The 23,740-nt window shown below is 36.1% G+C and overlaps 1 protein-coding gene across 3 annotated transcripts; it reads right to left on the bottom strand.

Annotated features, from left to right (window-relative positions):
* Window positions 1-279: 279 nt before the first annotated feature.
* LOC139966339 (kinesin-like protein KIF23) lies at window positions 280-23,424 on the bottom strand. 3 transcript variants are annotated; one of them, XM_071969235.1, is made up of 23 exons: window positions 23,273-23,424; window positions 20,643-20,709; window positions 20,303-20,395; window positions 19,836-19,871; window positions 19,472-19,577; window positions 18,518-18,654; window positions 17,516-17,634; window positions 16,693-16,857; window positions 15,478-15,513; window positions 11,984-12,096; window positions 11,283-11,404; window positions 10,407-10,589; window positions 10,009-10,128; window positions 9,452-9,548; window positions 8,963-9,069; window positions 8,041-8,140; window positions 6,906-7,084; window positions 6,441-6,551; window positions 5,162-5,471; window positions 4,512-4,654; window positions 3,777-3,932; window positions 3,267-3,334; window positions 280-2,554 (listed from the first exon to the last, which is right to left on the bottom strand). In XM_071969235.1, exons 1-23 carry the CDS (start codon window positions 23,281-23,283, stop codon window positions 2,539-2,541), a joined length of 2,595 nt encoding a protein of 864 aa, XP_071825336.1. In that variant the 5' UTR covers window positions 23,284-23,424; the 3' UTR covers window positions 280-2,538. The 3 variants fall into 3 exon arrangements, with proteins under 3 accessions (XP_071825336.1, XP_071825335.1, XP_071825337.1); XM_071969234.1 differs by lacking the exon at window positions 15,478-15,513 and adding an exon at window positions 15,173-15,217; XM_071969236.1 differs by lacking the exon at window positions 15,478-15,513.
* Between the last annotated feature and the right edge of the window lie 316 nt (window positions 23,425-23,740).

The following is a 23,740-nucleotide window of genomic DNA, read 5'->3' as shown; positions in this document are numbered from 1 at the left end:
TGTCCTGAAATCTCCAAATTTTGACTTATCTCCAAATCTTGACGTTTTATCTCCAAATTTTGAATTTTTATCTCAATTTTTGTTCATTCCTATGTCCCTATTAAACCACCATTGTTAGTACAGACCTAACCAAATATTTAAATTTTTTATCCATTCATCAACAAAAATATTCAATGCTTTCCAGTACAATATAACCAACAGCATCATTAAAACCTTCCAGATTAACACAATGTGTCAATAATATCAAGTGAACAAAGTAAAAGACAACATAGTCAAGAATTTATTGAAAAGTCTTTTTATTGCAAACTCATCTAACCCATTACATACAAATTCATCTATTAATTAATAGCCCATGATACAACAATGGCCACATGTTGTTGTGAATTGGCATTTGTAGCCAAAATAAAGTTTTATGTTTGAAGCAATGAGAAAAATAAAATATACTACAAATGTGTATTTCCCTGTTACTTGTTTTCCACATTAAGATGAGTAACCTGTTGTGTACAGCAATACATTTGACATGTAAACTATGCACAGAAGACCGCACCACCATAACTGACAACTACTCAAACGTAGAGTTGAAATGCTTACATTTGAAGGAAATGTTGTAAATCCATCTAAACCTTGTCCTGAGTGTCTTTTGTATCTTGAAGGTAAACTATTTGCAGACAAACCTCTCTATCTGTGACTTTCATTTGTCTTGTACAAAACCCAAGCTAAATTCAGAGCCAGAGTAATAGATAACGTAGACTGCAGAGAACCAACGCTATAACACATGACCACACTGTAAGCCTGTTCTGTACGTACATGATAAAAATGCATTCTAATGGATCAAATCTGCCGATCCACTTCAAAAGGAGAAAAAAGGCTCAAAGGTTGCAAAATAATAATCATAAAAAAAACAGTTAGATGATGCAAAAAAAAGAAGAAGAAAAAACACAAATGTTAGAATCTGGTTATTAACAAGAAGATTTATGAAGATACAGAAAAACTTATTTGAGAAAAAAGGAAGCCATGATCTGCCACGGCAGGAAGGATTCAACGTGAAATAAAAAAAATAAAAATGATAAAGTAAACATGATTTTATGACGGAAGCAAGATTTGTATCAAAAGGAACTTAATTGTGAGTCGAAAGACAACATTAGTTGAGGTGAGCATTTCCCAGCAAACACCAAAGTTGAGTTTAAGATCTAAATCGCAGTATATACACAGTTGGGTTATTGTAGCCAAGACTGGGGGAAATAACATCCAAAACAATTGGCTTTTACTTGATGAAGTATTGTGAGATATTGAGGGGCGCCTTCAGAAGAAGCTGAAAGCCACTGGCAGAGATAAATCATCTTCTATTACAGGTATCCGTTTAGTTGGTGTAACACTACCAGTTTGCGAAAAGACTTATAACAACTCTGTTTGTGTGTAAGTTCACTACTGAAATACATCACCACAACTTTACACACAGAACTACAAAAATTTAACCTAATTATTACTCCACATGGAAAGTAGAACTTTTATTCAAATTATGTTTTTGGGCAGGTTTATGATGCAGTACAGGAGTTACTTAGTTTACTCTTGGTCATGTCAAATATAACAATACATAATATATAATAATATTCCTAATATGAACTGTACAGAGGTAAATCCTTACATATATTGAGACAGTTGAGTGCAAGCCGTCAAAACTGGTCCTTTCAAAATGAGCTTGATGAATTTAACATACCACAATGCAAAGAGGTGAACAAGGAGATTTTTGCTATTAGCCCCCAGTCGAGACAATTTCCCTCCCTTTCAGGTACTTTCATGTCCACTTCAAAGCACTCGTACTGACAGTTTGAGTAGCATGGTTCTATTAGATAATGGTTAGAAACTATTCATACTGTCAGTATCAGTGCTTTGAAGCATGATATGAGAGGACAGTTATAGAGTGGTATTAGAACTGGAAAATTATCCCCACTGGGAAGTGGTAGCATTACAGAAGTAATGAATATTGATGAGTGGTAATGAATATGTATGGTGGTTGAGACTCTTGATTAATTTAACTCAAGTGCAGAGCTAAGATTATTAATCCTCTCAGGTGTAGCTGTACATATTTCATATCAGGGGTTCAAAATTCTAACAACAGAGGTCCTCAGAAAGAGGTGTACTGGTCACCAGTTTGTGAGAGCATTTTTCTTCATGGTGAACAATACTACACCCAAATCTTCAAAATGAGGTATCTATAATGAAAGGAAGGCTCGTGTACTAGATGCTTTGGACATCTCAATTAGAAAGAAAGTACAGAACTGTTGAATTCCACCTGCCGACTTAATTCCATCGAGCTCTTTACAAAGACAAAATCCACTCCATTTCTAAATGTGTAGACCATTCTTGGCTAACCACTGAGTCTCTAAACGATTTCTATATATATATAAGGAGACCAGAGTAAACTGTTGACTTACATATAAAAGTTTAACACTGTTAATATTTTAGATCCATTAATAGAGTACTATCCATGATATAACAACAAGACAGATTCAGCTAGACGTCAGCGAGATCGGTCGCTTACTTCCGAAATTTTCTGAAAAGCAAAGAAGAAAAAACATGTCAGAATAAAAGCACAATTGAAAAGTCAAAAGAAATTGACAAACAAGATAAAGAGATCATTATTAAGTGACTAATTGAATGAGGTTTTAAGAAATGTGTTCCATATAAAAAATAAAAATTGCTACCTTCGAGAAATGAGCAATTCTAATTGGTGGCGAAACAGTGATTGCAAAGCTTTAAACCACAAATGGTGAGAAAGTCTTAAATGGAACATGAAAATAGGCTTAAAAATGAATTAATTAATTACAAAAATCGACCTATCACTGAATAAATAAACAATGCAAAATATATTTCAAAAACAAGCTGTCAACAACTCTACATTAACAACAAAAACATTCGTCCATTATATAAGTAAATGAATTATGGGAAACTAACTGGGAAATTATAGACAATGGAAAAGAACAAAGAAATCAAATGGGTAGAATGGGATTCAAACCAGTGACCTGTGGGTTTAGAAGCCCAGCAAAAGAAATGGCTATATAGGGACCACCACCAACTAGGGATTGGATAGCTCAGTTGGAAAAGAACTGGACTAGAGTACTGGACAGAGAACTGGACTTGTAACACAGAGATCACTGGTTTAAATATCCATTCTAACCAGAAATTTATTTGTTCTTTTGCAAGTGTTAGTCCAACGAGATTTATCCAAAGAGTAATGAAAATTTTGCAGGTAAAGGTTTACTTACTTGCTGGGCACTGTATGGTTTACTGACGGTTGCGATTGCCCTGCCCGGCTGGCATACCCGTACGAGCACTGTTGGAATAAATTAATCAGAGTATACTAACATGAAAATTGCGCCTGAGCGAATAATGTTGAGAGCAGAGTGGAATAATTAATTATTTACTCATTTTATTATCATTTGGTGAACAAATCCCAACAATCTTTGTTTGACCAATTCAAATCTTATTTCGAGTAATCCTTTGGTAGTCTTGGAAGATAAAACAAAAAAACAGAGACAATCCTGTTGTATCGGGAGAAAGATCAATCCACATATTTTAAATACAAGAATCAGTGTTGAAGTTGTTACTACCATTAATAATTAGTAAGGCTAATCACAAGCTAAATAGCATCCTCTTGGGTTAAGGTTGTGAGATTTCAACAGTCGCTTTTGCAATGGTTGGCTTTCACTTCGAGAAGGTGCTGCCTTGCACAGCAACAGTCTCTTAGATTACAGGTTGAAGGAAGTAAGGCTCACCCTGGATTCAACCTCCTCTTTGCTTCGAGCCTCTCCATCTTCATCTGACTTTCTTTTCCTGTTGGTGGGCGAGTTTGTTGGTGACCCGGTCTTGAGCTGCTCTACATCTGTGAACTGAACTGAGCGACCACCGCCTCTGGTGGTGAGCACATCAGCCTGAGAGCAAAAAAAAAGGGGGAAAAATTGAACAGATTTGGTAGAATCAAAGCTATTAGATGAACAATTATTTATCTTCTTTTTTTTTGTGATAGAGAAAGCAAATGCAATTATATGAAGATGTATTTTCATCCTTCATCAATACAGATTAGATGTTTGTTATGATAACGCAGGATTCCCTTAGGATCTAAACTTTGACTGACTTGAAATTTTTCTGCATTTTTTCCAAATTCCAAGCAAATGTACTTAAACAACATTGGTATCTTCAGTTTTACTGAGAAGATCTTTCTTGAGAAAAACATTAGGAAGTAGCAACATTTCTTTCTCTTTTTTTTTTCTTTTCTACATTTGGGTTGGCTCAACAAAATCTAGCAGTTTAGTAATATAGGATAATATCTGGAATGAACATGTCTTTACTTCTTCACTTCATTTAAAAAAAAAATTCTATCAATGAAAAGCAGAATGTATTCCTGCTTGAATTCTGAAGCTGATGTAAATCCTGCTTCGTGTAGGGAGAAGGAGGATTGTTTTATCAACCTGTTCTCTGAGAGTTTAAGTTAAGAGGCAGGTAGGACTGACCTTATAGATCCTGGTTTCTACCTCTCCTTTAGAGTCCTCCTCCTGATGAGTCACCATGTAGTTATCTGTATTCTTAAGATCCTTCACTGATGGAGTGTTCACGGTCTTCTTCTTCTTCGGACCGACAGGTTGGAGAACCGTTTCTGACGGAGACGAAGAAAACAAATGCCATCAATTTGTACCTTCCAACTTATCATCAATGTTTAGACTGCTTACTGGGCCCAAGGTTCTGACTAGTTTGGGATTCCAAATTCTCTCCCATCTTTGTAATAATAATTGTAATAATCATGACGATCAAAACCATTTTTTTGTTGCTGAAAAGCATGAGCACTTTTGAACATTTTTATATCTGCTACTTCTGTTGGAATAAATGCCATGAGCACTAAAAGCTAACACAATGGTAACTTCATGATCTACGCATCCGTTCAAGACGTCCTTCTTTCGAAGGTAACATGCTTTACTAACCAAACCTGTCAGTGATAAAACATGAAACTAACAATTCATTGATAGCATCAACAAGTGAAGTACAATTATGACAAATTGGTTTTGTGCAAGTGTACAAGTATCAACAAATAGAGGGCATGTGACTTGCTTTCTTGACTACACCTTGTTATTATCTAACCATCAAGTTTTGTGCCATAAATTCTTACCAGTGTTGAGGGTAGATGCTGGTTTATGGTCCACCCAGACAGCGTTTGAAGTTGACCTCGATCTGCGATGCCTGACCTTGACAGGGGGCGCTGTCCGTTTAGGCGGAGGAGACTGTGATCTGTTGAGGGTAGGTTTTGTCTTTGGTCTGACAGCAGGTTCTTCTACCTCCTGCATCACTTGATCCTCCTCAGCTGGCAGGACGTCCCCACTTCCAGAACCGCATACAATCTGTTTTAGTTGATCTAGCTGGGCATTCTTTACCCAGAGTTTGTTCTCATACTCCATTTTGTTAGCCTTAACCCTTTTACCCTAAAATAAAAAGAAAAAAAAAATACCATAAAGGAAAAGGAAAAAAAATGAATTACATATACCTTCAGTAAAGTCCAGGTAATACTTATGCTAATTCAAGTAACTGGAAATGTTGCTAAAGACCGTACCACATATAGCACAGGACTAATGTACAGGCAGTGTACATTACCATGTCACATATAAACATAACATTAAAAAAATAAAAGAACATTAAACTTTTCACTTATATAGACTTATATCACACCAGTGTCACACCCTTATGTACAGCAGCTGGTCTTAGATTGCAGTGGCTTCTTCCTTGCTATCAAATTGGACGTGATCAAAATATACATTGTTACATGATTGTTACAAGAAATGCTTAAACTATAGAGGAATTCTGTTATTTTTCAAAGGAAACATCTAATCACCCTAACCCTATCTCATTTTCATACCCGAGTTTCTTTGCTAACTTGCCATTTCCTTTAAATCTCAAGGCTAATAACCACCTACTTGCACCATTTCTTTCGGAGCTTTATGCTACAGAACAAAAATGATCAATAAAGACGTGAAATATTGTTATGACACCTAACTAGCTTCCTATTTGTGAATCCCCCTCTGATACATTCCAAAACTAATATCGCCTAAATGGAGCAAGGTACTTTCTTCCGTTTGTTGCTGTCAGGCTTGTCAAAACAAAAGTGTAAAAGACTTACAAAGATTTAGAAACAAGATTGAACAAGGTAGAACAAAGTTTTTAGTTGTTAATGGAAGAGATCGTGTGGTATTGAAACAGACGAACATTTCCCTAGAAGGAAACAATACATAGACGTACACAAAGAAGCATTGGCTGAAAATTGAGGACTTCATCATCTCACCCACCGAGATTTCTGACCTGTTACTGTCTCCTACACTTATTCCAACTTACCATCTCCTTCTCCCACCTCTCCTTCTCCCACCTCTCCTTCTCCCACCTCACTCTGTTCAACTTACCATCTCCTTCTCCCATCTCTCCTTCTCACTCTGTTGAACTCCTTTAAGAGCCAGACGTAGCTTGTCCCTCTCCTGCATTTCTTTCTGGAGCTTCTTGTCTTTCTCAGCGAGCTGTGGTGGTGAAGATCACAAATCAACGCAATGGGTTGTTATATAATAGCTAGTTATAGTATTAGTTGAATCCCCCCCAGTGTGAGTTTATATATTATTTGCAAAGACTTACAGTTTACTTTAACATCCTTTATCACATTCGACCAAACTCACAACCCATATAGTACCAGCCTTGCTGTTAAATATTATGTTATAGATCTAAGTGAGGCACTTGTGGTGCTTTCTGTCTACTCTGGTTGGAGGGGGGGGGGGGTGGGATGTTGAACATAAACAAATGTTATATGTAATAAAACTACTAAACATTCTTGTTTTGTGTTGAATTTTTGCGACACTAAATTTTCCTGATTAATTTACCTCATTCTGAAGGCCTCTGAAAGCTTCGTCGTGACCTCTGTTGATGTTTTCTTTCTCATTTTCAAATATTCTGACCTTCTTCTTATATCTATCCACTTCTTTCTGTAGATCAAGATTTGCAGCCCTCACAGCCTCCGTCTCTCTCTCGAATTCCTGAAGACGCAATCTGAACGCTTCCTCTGAAAAGCAACCATTCCAATTCAACAACAAAGTTTCATTCGTGAGCTGTTTTAATTCATCGGCAAGTTGAATTCATGAATGACTTGAATCCATCAGCTATTTAATTAACCAGCTCATGTTCAATCTGGTTAACATCTACAACCACTGTCAAGAGTAAACCACTAGAGGCTACAGTTTCCCTCAGATGACACCACATCAAAGCTAATTTCTAGCACACCTTACAAAATTTCTTTCTTATTCACATTTCTTTGCAAATTTGCTCCTTTTTTGTTCTTCAAGCTCTGAAATAGTTTTAAAGGTGTCAGTAATTTTGCATTAATTTTTCTTTTAAAAGAAAAGTCCAGGTCAAATTTTCCTTTTGATATATTAAAGAGGAACATAATCTCTGCATTCTGGTGAAATTTGCATTTATTCCTATTCACAGTTTTTGAGATATTGACAGTTGAAGTTGCCACCTTTCGTACCAAAAGTGAACTTGGAGCAAACAGGTGTGATGTCATTGTTGCACACTGATAAATAATGTTTTGTTTTCCTTTAAAATTTAAATCTAATTTAGTACTCCACAATTGGATGCATCCATAATGTGAATGTACCATAGGTATTGGTATTTTATAAACTTCACATCCCCTTTAGACAAACTAGTAACCCTATCCAATCCAAGGTCAAATCAATAGACTGAAAAATAAAGAAAAACAAAACATTATTTGTCAATGTGCAACAATGACATCACACCTGATTGCTTCAAGTTAACTTTTGGTAGAATATCAGAAACCTTCAACTGTCAATATCTCAAAAACTGTACAGAGGAATTGAGAGCAAACTTCACCAGAATGCTTAGATTAAGTTCCTTTTTAACATATGAAAAAGATATTTTGACCTGGACTATTCTTTTAAATCATAGCAGGAGTCAATGGATAAATACAACACTAACTCATCGTGAGGATTCCAGGCTTACCTTTCCGTAATCTTTCACTATCTAAAATGTTTCTTCTCTTTTCTCTTTCAGCCAAGAAAGACAGGAGATTGGAAATCACATCCTCATTAGGATCATTCATCTATAAAATGAAAACAATGAGATTCATGGCAAATGTTAATTGATTACTAAGGCACTAATTATTATATCGATGCAGTTATAGAGAAATCAGAAGAGGTTTCTGGCCCTAACTTTTTGAGGCCTGATGTTTAATTTATTTTTAATTTATTTTTTTAAATTTTGTATTATTAAATATGAGAGAAATAAAAGAGATGTGTACAGTTTACTCTCAGTTCGTAGATTAACATGACAGCCAGCTAAGCAATCAATCAACATAAATGGTCATATCTTTAATTCATGCTAATTCACAAACATCAACTTAAAGGAAGAGATTGTCAAGTACAAAATATCAGAGATCTTTTGTAGAAATTCTGTCCTCCCTGGAAGAATTTGAAGCTGTACGATAAAGTATAAACAAATGAGACGCCACTCCAGAGATTCCTAGCAAAACATATGAGTAGAAATGTAGAGCATGGCGGCAGATCAGTTTGTCATTTTAAAAGCTTCTGTGAGAGTTCCTAATAATGAGTTAAATAGAGGCACAAATTCTGTGGTGTATGGTATTTTAATTATTTTTTCAGTATTAATTATAATTTGAAATCATTTCTAAGTTGTGAAGCTACATATTGAGACATACAATTGTTTACCACACTAATCCCACTACTGGTGGCTGGCATAATTTCTAGAGTAACACCTGCACTTTATTTCACAACTTTTGTCACATGAATTTGAGTCACATAGAAACAATCAGCATTCATTATTCTTTTTTTCTTTCTTTCACATATTAAATATCACTTTTTTAAACCAGTCTGTTGAGGAATTGTTACTGGACCGGATAGCTCACCTGTAGAGCAGGGAAGGGTGGTCCCAACGTAATGACTGCTGGTCGTGCGGGCAGACTGGCTCTCGGAGTTCCTTCTTGTTCTAACATCTTTCTGTACATTTGATGAGCTGCAAGATGGAACAAGTTACAAAAAGGTTTGTGAAAGAATAAATGCAATGCATAACCTCAGAGGTGAAGGATTTTAAAGCAATACAAACATCACCTCAGCGGGGAATCATGTGGCGTTTAAATTTTGAAGTGCTATACACCTAGTTGCATTTGTATATAGCTATTTGCCCATTTGGCTATGTGATACCAGACAAATTATCCCTAAAGACTCTTCCTGTGCTTGGATAGATGTCTTAAAAAGAGACATGGATTTATATTTCATGATTGAAATTAGATCACCTATTCTGTTTCTTTTTTTATTTTATGAAAACTGACTAGTGCTTAGTTCTGTATTTCAACTCAACCCAATTGGTGTCGATATCTATCTTGGTGGGAGCTCACCTCTTCTCCTCCCTGGTGTCAGTCCTGTTTCAAACTTGGGTCCAGATGGTCTTGCAATCTGCACCTCCTGAGTTACTTCTGCAAACCTCATGACATGCTATATGGCAAAGGAGAAGATACTGTGTGTTGCCATTATTTGATTCACATTTCTCTCTATGGTCAAAAACTTATAACTCTTTTCTCTTGAGTAAGTTCTTGGTTCCACATATTGCTAAAAAGGAACTCAAACCAGAATATAAAGGGATGGATTGTTTTAATTCACAGTTTCTTATTATAACCGTTAATCAACAATATATGTGAAATTTGCAGAGATAATATTCAGTATTTCAGTGTGGTTCTTCTCGGCAAGCCTCCCTATATGTTAAAATGCCAATGAATGTAACTAGCATGGACTGACCAAAGTCCATTGACCTAGACTATCTGTCTTGTTTGTTTCTAAAGAATAAAGCTGAATTGATCTGTTTGTTTTGATACAACATAGAATTAAGTTCAAAACATATGTATCCTAACACTTGTATCCTAACATATGTATCCTAACACTTCACTATGTTACCTACCGTGGTCTCATCATAATCAGCAGCTTTAGGGTTGACACAGACCACCATCCTCACTTTACCTTCTCCATCAAAATAATTCTTGAATAAATGAGTCACTTTGGAATCTCTGTAGGGCACAATCTTCAAAGAAGAAAATAACACAAATACAACATATATTTACTATAATTATCAAACTGAACATATACAATCAACCAATAATAATAGGTTAGGTACCTGCATATCACAGACTGAATAGTGAGTAAATCTTCAAATTTTACAACAGCAGTCAACCACATCCCACCCCCCAACATCTTACCCCCTCCCCTTGCATTCACACCTCCCTGAAAGTATGACAGCAGCCCCATTAATTATTTGAAGGCAATCTTAGTGAAAGCAGATATCCCATAGGTGATTCCTACCTTGTTAGCATTATTAGTTTGGTTCTCCCTCAGTAATTCGATACATGTTCTTAAGGTCATCAGGGAAGCATTGATGTTGCCTGCTTCTCTGAGGCGGTCTCCGGATGTCTTGGTACGATGTGTTCTCTCACTTCCTGCTAAATCCACCAGTGACAACTGACTCAAGCAGATTTCATTTTTGTCCTGAGTAGACAAAGATCCAAGAAATATTGAGGACCACTGAATAGATGGAGACAAACCTTATTTCTTAATTAAAAGCACTCATTAATAGCATCCATAACATGACAGTGTAGCACAGTAAGACAACAAGAACCAAGACTACTTCATCTGCTTCTGCTAACCAGGGGAGCAAAGCCTAAAGAAAATAATATTCTACAGGACACAGATGGGCCTAGGGGAAGTTTGAGGGATGGGATGGGATGCCGAGGAACACTCCTCATACCTAGATAAGTTTGTTTGTGATGCTCTTTGTGTTTGGCCAACATTCAGATACTCTTGGTCTCTTGGACCTAACAATTAAAGGGCAGGAACGAATATGGAATCATATTTCCTCAAATGTCAGAGAAGTTTTAGAAACTTTACACAATCCATTTCAATTAATATGGAGTAAAAAACTGAAAAGGTGCTGGGAGAATAAATGGATGGGGGGGGGGGGTTTGGGAGAGAGAGAAAAAGTCTCTGATACCTCAACCATTCTTACCAAGGTTCAATTATGCATAGGAAAACATACAAGCATAACATGCAATTGGCACTTGAAGGAGCTCTAAATTTCCCCAAGCATTTACTCAAGAACAGGTCTAACAAAAATATGGCCTGTTGATTCCATTGGTCAAATGTTCCCCACCCACCACTGCCTTATAAAACACTCCATCCTACCTGTAAAACTTCCTCTCCGGCTGGATCTAATGGAGCTTGGACAAGTCTAATGTTGAAAACACTGTGACTACGACTTGATTCTGTGTTTAGCTTAGTGTGTGCTACTTTCCTCTGCTTCTGACCTAATGAAATGGAGATAGAAAAGACAATCTTAAGCTAAAATATTACAAGAATCATTATATACGTTGTTAATGTATTTAATATCACTTGCAAATATATATCTATTTATATATATATCTATATATATACCTGTATATATATATATATATATATATATATTTATTCCACAACTTGACCATGTTTCATTGTGTTTTTAACAATGTCCTTTAGTTATTTGAGCTAAAGTTGGAGGGAAGAGGGCTGTCAAAACTTACAAGTCTGTCTTTTGAATATCAAACATCATTGAAGCCGAGTCTGGGATAGTGACCAGTCCATCATTTCTAAGACTTTCCTTCAAGTTATACCCTCAGGTTCTACCTCCAGGCTCTACCTTCAGGACTATTAAGTTTGACATTGTCTCTTTGCACTTGTCATGACTACTACAGAATAACCATTTTAGAATGCACATCCATTGTGATTTCTCGTGCTATGAAACTTCTTCATGAAACACTTGTTAGCTGGGATGGGAGGGGGGGGGGGGATGGGGGTTGGTTAAGAAATATATAGCGATGGAGGTTCGCTGTCAGAACAGAATGACTCACCCTTCAGGAATACAATGTAGGCTTCATCAGCACTCTTCACCTCTACTTCGTTACAGTTGGCAACGTACATATTGTGGTTGGAATCTTCACGCAGGGACTTGGATGGCAAGGATCTGAGGCAATTGAACAAAGACAAACATGAGATCAGTGAAACTTTACAATGAGCATTCGATTAACATGAGAGTTATTTCACTCACTTCTTTGCATATGTTTATAAAATGATGAAAAATGGACAAAACTTACACTTCCTTACCAATGAGAGGCATACTACAAGGCAAACGGTCTTAGTCTTTGGAAAATCAAATGTCATTAATGGATAAGGTTCCTGCGACTTGTCTGTCAAATGTGTTAATCGGTAGGTACATGAAGATGAACACTCCAGAACAGTGAGCAAATTCACTGCTTACAAATTCATGATCTCACCGTAGACACAATCCTCTGTTAGTCAAAAACTGACCACTTTCTGCAGCCAATGTAATTGTATGAAATTGTAAAGCCAAAATTTTGATATATTCTAGTGATTATTTGAAACCCACACAAATTGATGATTACTTTCTTGAGGGGATTAAATATGCTATATACATTATTTTATTTATATTGATTTATTTATACATGATAGAAAATGTTATGCATATCTGGTAACAAAATCAACAAATTTTGTGTCACACCACAGTACAACAGTAGCAGAACACTGATATATTCATGATCTTATCATAATGCATCTACAAAACTGCAACATGGTATCCCAGCAACAAAAAAGTATAGTATTGACAACACAGGCAACAAAATATAATTGATGCAAAAAGAAAATAGATTGCAAGAAAGCACATAAATGGAAAAACTCTAAGACCAGTAACTGTACTCACATGCAAGGCTACAATTAGATAAATGATAGAGACAATTTTTTTTACAGAAATGCATTTTTAGGCTGGATAGATGAAAACGTAAAACTTTAGGTGGACTGAAGACACTCATTTACAGTAGAAAATTAAGATGGTACTAAACAGCGATGTTCAATAATTACAATTACAGAAACTCTAAGACCAGTAACTATACTCACATGCAAGGTTACAATTAGATAGAAACAATTTTTTTACAGAAATGCATTTTTAGGCTGGATAGATGAAGACGTAAAACTTTAGGTGGACTGAAGACTCTCATTTACAGTAGAAAATAAATTAAGATGGTACTCAACAGCGATGTTCAATATTTACAACGGATTCAAGGAAACATGCTTGGAAGAAGATAAGAGATCCGTCAGGATATATTGATCAAATAATGTGTCTGATTTATGTAAATTAGTTTACATTCTGATCATTGTTACTGTAATATGGTTAACTAATTAACATATGTCATTCAAGAACGGTGAACACAAGCGTTTCGTCAAGGCATACAAGGCATCAGTGTTAACAAAGCAGTGCACCCCAACGCCAAGATACGGTACTTACAGTAATCAACAGGACTGCGCTACCATGACTCAAAAATTTACTGATCACTTGATATAAAGACTTGTGAAAGAGGCAAGCTTAACAACTTTGGAATCCACAACCCCGGGCTATACTGCCTTAAACATGTTTAATGTGCCCTTTTTAAAATTACATTTCTAGCCCTGAAACTCCTCTTGTTACACCCCTCTGCACAGTTTATCTACTCAGCCCCTTCATATCCTTAGCTCCTGCTTTATTCCCTATACTAGTCTGCTTATGTATCATTTTGCTAACATGCAGGAGCTGTTCTCAGCTCGTACAGGCTTCTTGACCCCCCCCCCCCATCACTAGCCTTAGCCTGTATAGTTTATATCTGTTTTTAGTCTGTTTTTTCTTCGGTCTACCTTTGATGATACTACCATGAACCAAACAGTACGTTCTGCAGTTTGACATTTTCTTCTCTTTACAGTAAACTTAAGACTAAAACTTTAAGCCTATGGTGATAATCATTAACCAATGTTATCAGCTACAGTAACATGAACTATCTCTATGATGTTTCTTTAATTTAAAGATAACGCAACATGATAACTGGAAGTTTCCCCTCTTGCTGATTCCAGGAAAAGCAGTTTGTTTGGATAGAGATGGCAGGCATGCTAAAGTATATATAGTATGTGACTCATGCTCCTCCAGAAATGGATTATATCCTCTTTACCTGTCACTAAATGTATCCTCATCATTACGAAAGCTACCATCCAGAAAGATGAACAGAATGAAAAATAAAAGTTAGATTCTTACTGATAATAATTTAAAAATAAAAAGGCAAGATGCCAGAAACAAAGGTACCACTGTATAGTAATTTTCTAACAGATGTTATCAGTCACTACTTGGTCATGACACAAAGTATTTATGTCCAATTCTGTATTTTATTATTCAAAAGGATGACAAACACTGTGAACACAATTCTACATTCAGCCAATGAGGTTTGAGAATAGAAAGGGAGGGTAAAGTTGGAGGTGTTAGCCAAAAGTTTGAGCAAGGTAGATATTGCAGTTACATCAGGAAGGAGGTGGGGTGTAGGCTGGGAAACGAAGAACAGACAGTGCATAGGGGAACTCTTGGATCGTTGTAATTGCCTGGCATTCTACATGTCTGGTTATTTACTCCCAAGATTACCTTTTATTTTCTTTGCATTTATCACACTCCGCCTGTGCAGAAATGTCATGTGTTCTAAATAGGAAATTGATGCAAACTACATATATATGTACAGAGCAAAGATCTGTAGCATTTCTAATAAATCCATTCATGTTAAATTTGTTGCTTATGTTTCGTAACAGTGATTTTTGTTCCTCTCTATCAATTTTTGTGAGTCTTAACGAAATATATAGCAAGGTTAACATTTAATATAGAAATAAAGATTTTCATTTTTTTGTTGCATGCTTTGTGTTCTAACATGTTCTTGGAGCACATGGTTGTTAATTTGATCCCAAGTTGTTCAACATACTATGGATTCATTTGTGCTTTTAACCTAATTTGCTACTAATATCTGTCAGGTATCCTAGCAGCGCAATGCAGTCAAACAATAGCTCAGTTTTATGACACTATCTCTTTCAGCATGGTAATGGCTAGTAAGCAAATGAGCAGAGCAGCTTTTGTTAGTTCTGAAAGCATAATAAAGCACAATTTTGATGGGACCGCTTCAGCTAACTAGAGGAATATAAGCCTAAGTGGGGAACGGTAAGGCTTCACACATAATGGAACGTACAAAGCATTTGGGTCATTGCCAACTCCTTTGTTTTGAGAAGAAAACCTGTCAAAAGAAAAGAGAAAGCAACAGGACTGTAGCAACCACTCCCAAATAAAGTTACCAAAGTGACCATTATTATTTCCTGAATGGGGACAGAAAAATTTAACCATGCATGGTCATGCTGAAAAGTTAGCCAAAACATTCAAGATTACTGTCAAAACAATATATAAAAAAAAATGTTAATCTCATACTACTTGGTACTATTTAAAAAAAAGAAATTAATCTATTGCAGTATTCAGTCTAAATAATTTTAAATTGTTTACCCATTGTTGTCATTTGTCATGAGATGGAAAATCTTCCTACAATAAGAATGAAGGGACATTCAATAAACACAAGCTTTTCACAATGGAGTGTATTTAATCATTTACCAGGATTCCCACACTTACTTGAAAAAATAAATTTCACGCCTTCTCCGCAACCAAATGAAAAAAAACTCATGAGCTTCTTTATAAACTATTTCTGCACTTCCTTTCATCGACAAATGTTTTTGAGGGAGAAATAAGAATGGTAGATAGTATTTAAGAAAATCATTCCATTTTCCATTACTTTTGACATTTCTCCAGGCCCTGGAAATTGATTTTAAAATAGCTATGAATCTTCTGTAACCATTGGAACTCTTATGTGTATTGACAATTTTATTCTAAAACACAGAAGCTTTTTAAATGACCGCATGCTGGCAACGATTTCAATGTCAACACTGCTCATGTTCAGCTTCAAAAATATAAGCAAGACAGAGAAAAAGTGAAAAGTTCCTAACCCTTGTAGGCTTGTAGCACACTATGACATCACAGATTGACATCATGGGAGTCCCCTGACACTACACTTGAACCAAACTATTTCCCCAAATGAAACAGGTTATTCATCACAAATATCTTTATCATACAGGATGAAGATAATGGAACTGGGTTTGCTGCTCCTGTTAGTTGTTCCACATTTCATGACCTAAAAGTTTTATTTCATTTTGGGTTTTTGGCAAAGTTCACATGGCACTCATAGTGATGAAATGATATTCTCATGAGGAAGCAGTAGCAAGGCAATTCCAAAGAGTTAGTTTGTCTAACATGAACAGGTATAATATATCAACAAACATTCTTTAAAAACTTCTCATCAGCAATACTGACAGGAATGAGTAAATAAAAACACAAATTGTGATAAATGCTGAGAGAGAATTTGTTGCCTCTTGACAAGGTGTACATTGACACATACCTTAGTCATCACAAAACATGACACACCTATGACACCTGACACCTATGAGACACACCATGACACACCCAGGGGCCCTAACTATGACTGATGTGTCATTGACACATACCTTAGTCATCCAGCAAAAGTCCTCAGCTATGAATGTCTGAACACTGATCTAGATGCACGATGCACAAGTCTTACCTGATCAAGAAGTAAGTCAGGGTCCATAAATTCATTTCAGGCTTGGAAGAATTACCCTTGTACCTGTTCTATTTTCATCCATAATGACTTACTTTGCAGAAATGGTATCTGGCATTTCTTCCAGCAAATCGTAGATGTAGTTGTTGTAGATTTCCACATACGATACAAAGACACTGTACATGTTGTCTTCAACCAGACCGTTGACCCTTGTTGTGTCGGGAACACGGACAATGTTTGAAAAGTCTTCTTTCTCTTTCCTGCAACGAAAACAACATTCTTGAAAAAGTGACGAAGCTGCTCACCGTTTAGCCCCAAAAAACACCAAAGTGTTTGTAATGCTCATCCTATGATTCAGGGGTGAAGCAAGAGAAGAAGAGCTAAACATTTAAAGCTGATGATGTTACAGATAGCCAAAATATTTATCAATTATTTCCAAATGGAAAGAACACTTAGTACCAAGACTTACTGTTGTTTTTTAAGCTTGAACCCTGATCTATAAGCAGAGACAATTTATAACCAAATGGTAGACTTTCTGAGTGAGGATAATTGTTCTTTGACTTTATAAAAAAGAAACATCTTTGATATTTCAAGATATGTTGTTTATGACACCACCCGTGATCACATGCAATACTAACGATCCTTTACTTAACTACAAAGACGAAACACGATACAGAATGAAGCTCAACAAACTATTATTCTGTTGACCAAATCCCTTCAATAGATCCTTCCAACTCTACACATTTGGCCCTATTTTCCAATAATTTTTCCAACATCTTGCAGCCCACATTAGTAAAACATAACATCATTAAAGAAATGAAACAACCTTGGAAGAGCAAGCTTTAGGGAGTGAATCAGCAAGGCGAGCATGTATGCAAACTGTTCACTCCTGTAGACTCCACATGTCATGTGACCTACCTTCTTGGGGTACTGGTAGTCCTCTGAGTGAGAGGCATCAGGTCTTTTTTCTGCCTCTCCATCATAGCATCTGCCTCTGTCTGTACATCCATCCCGTTAGCCCTGTCTGGTCTGAAAACCTAAAATGTCACAGAAAAATGGATTAGGTTGTCATCGCTGGTTAACCTCCAACCAACCAGACACAAATGCCTTGTTTTGTATGAGCACTTCCGAGACATTTTCTAATCACCCAGATTATATAATTAGTTATTCACATCACTAACACTTTGGGAAAAAAGGCAACTACAGTCCTGAGTGTTATATGCAAGTTAGCCTAGGCTTAGTGTTGATATTGATTTTGAAGAAGAACAGGCCTTCTTGTCAAAACAATATTAATTAACTGGCTACAATTGTGTTAATTCTTAGCGAGTCAGTTTCCCTTTTTCTTTCTCTGCCTAATTTGGCATCAAAGATGTCCAAATAAATCCATGCTAATTTAGCACATATTCATAAATCACACACCAACTGCATGATCTAGTCTTCAAATAAATCAAACCCTAATCGATTAGAAGAAGGAATAAGTGCTTCCACACAAATGTTATGTCAATGTCAATAGTAGATTGCTGCCCTCTATTGACAAGAGGCATGTGGGAAGATTGAGATATACAGAGAATACATAATTTTTTTTTTATATAGCGCCAAACAAACTATGAAATAATTCTCGTAGCACTTAACATAATAATAACAATTATCACATATGCTTTGGTGAAAAGATACGTTTTGAGAGCTGATTTGAAACCGTTCACAGTATTGCACATTTTTACATGTTCTGGAAGTGAGTTCCACAGGCACGGTGCACTGGATGCGAATGTTCTCAAGCCTTAAGTCTGTGTTTTTTCTCGAGAGATGAGTAACATCAGCGATGAATTAGAATTAGAATGTGGGACTGAGCAGGTAGTCGAATAAATCCAGATGATTTGCCTATATATCGTTTCTTTACTACAATACTATATGCCAACTCACATATTTTTTAGCCTGCAAGTCTCCCAGACTGTTGAAGATCACGTCCAGACACCTCGGCAACACACCACCTTCCTGTGTGGTTCCCTGCATCGTGTGTGTCTTTCCAGAATTGGTGATGCCATACATAAATAAGAGGCCTTGAAAACAAGAAGAGACCATAAAAGTTTAATTTCTGTCTTCAATCTGTAATAAATGGACTATAAACTAAATGTACTTAGTATTAATATTTTCAAGGACAGCGTTTTGCTCTAGTCTATATGTAAAATCATAAATATAATTGAGCTTGGCAGCGTTAAATAAGATCGGTGCTGTGATGCAAGGGGAGGACAAAGACTGTCAACTGAACTTCATGATCAAAACGAAATGATTGTGAAAACACAATTGGAACTCTACTAAAAGCATTCTCATGAACATCTTGCAATATTTGTAAAATCTAAGATGAACTGACTTCATGATCAAATGATATGATTGTGAAAACACAAATTTTGGAACTCTACTAAAAGCATTCTCATGAACATCTTGCAATATTTGTAAAATCTAAGATGAACTGAAATTCATGATCAAATGAAATGATTGTGAAAACACAATTGGAACTCTACTAAAAGCATTCTCATGAACATCTTGCGATATTTGTAAAATCTATTATGATATCGTCATTTCACACAATGTTGAGTTGGGGAACCGTGATGCAATGTCAATGTTTTCTGAGCTTGAACCCTGTAGTATATTTAGCCCTAACATAAAGTGGTATTGCCCATGTTATGCCCCACCCAGTTGGGTGGACGGGATGTCATCACAAGAAACGAATCAACCAGCATATCATATAAAGCTCTCTCTGAATCCTTCTTGATCCTGGATCATCCAAAGCCAAAAGACAGGTTCTCTTGAGGACAGAACAAACCCTAGCTGAACGAAGATTACAACAACAATATTGCATTTGACAAAGTTTCTCACCATTCTTTCCGTGGAGTAAATCATCAATTAAAGCGAGAGCGATGTTATCAAAGATGGCCTTCTGTGATGACTCTGGTCCAAACACATATTTGAATGTGTGTGTTGACTGAAACATGAACAAATTGCAAAAGAAACTGAAAAGTAGTTCCACTGACAGGAATCTTATTGAGGTACAGTATTCTAGCTATTATTTTCAAACCATTTTACTGAAGAAAGTATGTCTATTAACGGAATCGGTTATCTCGTAGCTTCAAAGCAAAGTGTACATTGATAATTAAAAAAAAAAAAAAATTAACAGTTCTTACTAAGCTGCTATTCATTACTTTTTACAGAAAGATACAGGAAAGAAACATTTTTGACTTACTTCTTTGTAGTTACCATTCTTGTATGCGTGGGAGGTCTGTAAAAGAACACACAAAAAGATCATTAAAATCAAAGATATTGCAATTTAAATGAAGAAGTTGGTTTTCCTCTTTGGGCTCGAAATTCTAGAAAGATACATACAGTCTTTAAAGATCAATCACAATTACAGGCCTAATATTTTACAATTTTAGCCACTGCTAAAAAAAAGGCAAGTGTATTTTAAAACAAAAATCAAGTTCTTACTGGTATTTTCCTGAATAGCAGCAAACATCATTTACAGTACAGGCTTGTTAGGGCAGTCTTCAGATATTGCTGATAATTAACAGTACTACTGTAACTACATTATCTTAGGTACAGAAATCGTGGCGATTTTTTGACCGACGATTGTCACCAGACGACTCCACCGGCATTATAGCCATTAAATAGCCTGAATTTCAGGGCCTGTAATGGGTAAAGCATTTAACTCACTAGTGGTGGAGTGAGTTGCACAGCAGTGCTGCTGAGTATCTTCAAGCATACTTCTCCATTAGAATCCTCCAGTGGCCGAACTCTGCTGTATACCTGCACATTTTATAAAGGAAGGCATGGTTCTTTATAAACTGATTGCTACCAATTTGAGAAAATAGTTATATATTATATCAATATCAAATAAAACTCTGGTTTATAGATCATCTCATGATTCAATTACCATTAGTTCCGTTAATAGATGCATATGAAACTACAAACCTACATTTTTTAACGATTATTGCTTGAAGCCAACATATATATCTTTGAAGCACTTGGCAACTTGTATAAACAGGCAACTTACTTCCACAGGATCTTTGGTTTTATTCTGGTTACCCCTTCTTGGTGTCTTCTTTGGGGTTTTGCCCCTCCTGTTGTTAAAGGAAAATTTTGGGATTAGTAAGACAGCTAAAGAGAAATAAGCATAGCAAGGTGCATTCCAGTTCAGAAACTTCACTCTTCATATCGAATCAATGGTAATACACCCCTCCCATTTTTGCTGTTGTACTAACGGTATGACTAACTACAAAGAAAATCAAGCTCAGGATACTTATTTAATTTGTGTACAAATTCTGTCATGTTGTATTTTTACACCTACCCGACACTTTAAAAATGAAAGCACTAAAACTCAGTACAACAGTTGTTGCTGATCATGTCAGTTCAAGTTTGTTGACTTGCATATATTTCATTTATGAAAATTTCTTATATATAAATTTTAGTGAAATTTCAAAATCTGTCAAAAAAGAGCAAGTTTGTTTGTGTCCTTCATTTGTGTATGAACTGTACATGAGGGTCATGAATTTAAATTAATTTTCAAAGGAGAGAGAGAGAGAAAACTTTGAAGCTTAATTTGATAAGATACAAAGTCCACATGTTAGCCTGAGCCCAAAGCACCTACTGATAACACCTATTTTTTTTAAATACAGGAATCAAATTTTGGAAGATGAAACTTGTTCTATTATTAATTGCTGTTTGGGATGCTTGTGCGAATACCCTAAATTTGGCAATTCACTAGTCATAAAGATAAACTGAACAGAGAAGTAGAGAATTTGCCTTCTTCCTGCCTTTTTTGATATTCTGCAAAACATTCAGAGCTGCTTTTTCAAATAGAAATTGAATGTTGATACAAAGCAAGCATAATTCTGGTCCCAGCTTATCTCACTTAATGAAGATCTGACAACAACAAAAAGTCTTCAAATGTCATAGTCCAAAAAATAAGGGAAAATATGGCTGCTTAAGTACTCAGCATTTCCATTGCTTCAACAGTTTTCACTCCAACGTTTTGATGTTCCTTTGAGGCTAACCTGATGATGTTGGCTCTTCAGTGCAGGCCAAAGCCTTAAAAGTTAATCCAATGTATTTAAACTAGCAACTCGACAAAGACATGTAGCCGGCTTCTAACTTTGTAAACAACCAAGCACAATTGGATGACTGTAATGTTAACAAACTATTTCAGAACCTGGAACTTAACAAAATGTATCACAGAGATACTTACTTTCTCTGGGTTGTCTGTGTCTTTAAGTAAAAGTAGAAGGGTCTAGGTTAGGCTTTAATTATCTACAATATTTGTAAGGATTAATTCACTTCAATGAAACAAATACCTTCCAGTCCTATTAAAAAATAAAATCACGTCAGGCTAGTCCTAATAACAAATATTGATACTGTACCAATTCCCATAGCCTACCCCGTAGCATACATAATGTAATAAGTTGTTCCCCCAACTTGTGATTGCTACATAAATAAAGGACAAACTAAAACGAATGACAGCGAATGACCGAATGACAATTGACTTTGTACAGGATTAATTATCATTCGGGAATGACAGCGAATGACAGCGAATGACAGCGAATGACAACGAAGGACGGTGGTGAGAAGAGATAAAATGATTAACGGAGTGGAGTAAATGTATAGAGTTAGATTTTCCGATTTTTGGGGGGAAATTTCCCCCCTTGCCCCCCTTCCCTACGCCACTGATACAGAGTAGCTCCATAACTGGCGCAAATTTTCTCCATTTCCAGTCCCTTTTGAACCCCAACCCCCCTAAAAAAAGAAAATTGTCCAATATAAGGACTCTTCCTGAAATTTTTAACCACTTCAAGATTACAGTATTGTTATATTAGTTTCTAACAACTAATATCGGAAAAATGACATTAAATTTCTTTTTAAAATCAGACTTACAATTTCGCTTACAATAAGGTGCGTTTGTATCTTGTCCGTACTTCACTAGATCTGTAAGCCACGCACTTCGCGTCCACTTGGTTTGCGTGGCTTTAATAATGTCTCTGCTGTCATTCACTGTCATTCGTTTTAGTCAACGCAATATTTTAGTGTGTACAACATATTGTCATTCATTATGTGTAACGCAATTGTCATTCGTTTAAGTAACACCCCATAAATACTGACTTCTTCAATAACCTTGGCCTAACCATTCTGGCTAAGATACAAGTAGGCCTAGGGGCCTAGGTTTAACATGAAATTAATCTTTGCTAATCATATCATGTCTGCTCTTACTCTAGCCAAGTCTTAAAATATAAGGCCTCATATTCATAATTCCAAGGCCAACTATGTTAGGCCTAGCCTTCATTTAAGGTAAGCAAAGTTATAGTAATGTATGTGTGGCCTACACACCAAACCGGATTTCCGTAAAAATACGGAAGACTTACATCCCTGTAGTCCATGTTGGTACAGCCCTAACACTGTGACAGTGTCTAGTCTTCACTAAGTAAAGCTACAGTACAGACTGAAGTCAAATATATGCCCTACGTTACTAACAGTTAAGTTAGCATAAATTAGCCAGCCTAGGCTCTAGCCAAGGCCTGTATTGTAAGGCAGGCCTTAGGCAAAACAAATTCGTGCTGTATTGTCTAACTTTTAAACTATAATAATTATTTAGTACCCAACTTGTTCAGCAAGTAAAGATAAATCAACACTTACGTTGGTTTCATTTTGTTGAATTATGCACGTCTATTATATGGAACACGTTTGTCATTTAGTCAGCATCATACCGAACTCAAAATCAAAACGTTCGTGTAACACTAGCACTCACTGCACTGATGCAGCGCATCCGTGACGTAGTTCAGTTCAAAAGAAAAGCGGGCTTACCGTACGTACTGGATGAGCCAATAAGAAAAGGCACAAATTTGATGGCGCAATGCTGGAATTGATATTCAAACGACTCTACATGCTGACATTTGTTGTGAAAGAAAGTATCAATGTCGGAAAAGTTTTAACGAACACACCCAACTTTGTAATGAAAACGCACTCACTTCAAGATTGTAAAGACATGCCCTCAGATGATATCAAATCGAAGTAAACATCTCACCAGATCTAGTTCACTTTAAGATTTAGAAACAGAGCTTTGGTTCATAGGAATTAATGTGTTCGAAACTATATATAGTGCAA

Source organism: Apostichopus japonicus, chromosome 4 (assembly GCF_037975245.1).
Source record: "Apostichopus japonicus isolate 1M-3 chromosome 4, ASM3797524v1, whole genome shotgun sequence".
Classification (NCBI taxonomy): Eukaryota; Metazoa; Echinodermata; class Holothuroidea; order Aspidochirotida; family Stichopodidae; genus Apostichopus; species Apostichopus japonicus.
The sequence above is the reverse complement of the archived record's forward strand: the minus strand, read 5'-3'. Positions and strand labels throughout refer to the sequence as shown.

What these genes read in the sequence shown, in the direction of transcription:
- LOC139966339 (XM_071969234.1), bottom strand. An exon ending in TTTACTCCACGGAAAGAATG is followed by an intron (nt 18,655 to 19,471) that starts GTGAGAAACTTT and finishes CTTGTTTTCAAG; the next exon opens with GCCTCTTATTTATGTATGGC. An exon ending in GGCAATGACCCAAATGCTTT is followed by an intron (nt 12,097 to 15,172) that starts GTACGTTCCATT and finishes CAATTGCCTCAG; the next exon opens with ATCCTTGCCATCCAAGTCCC.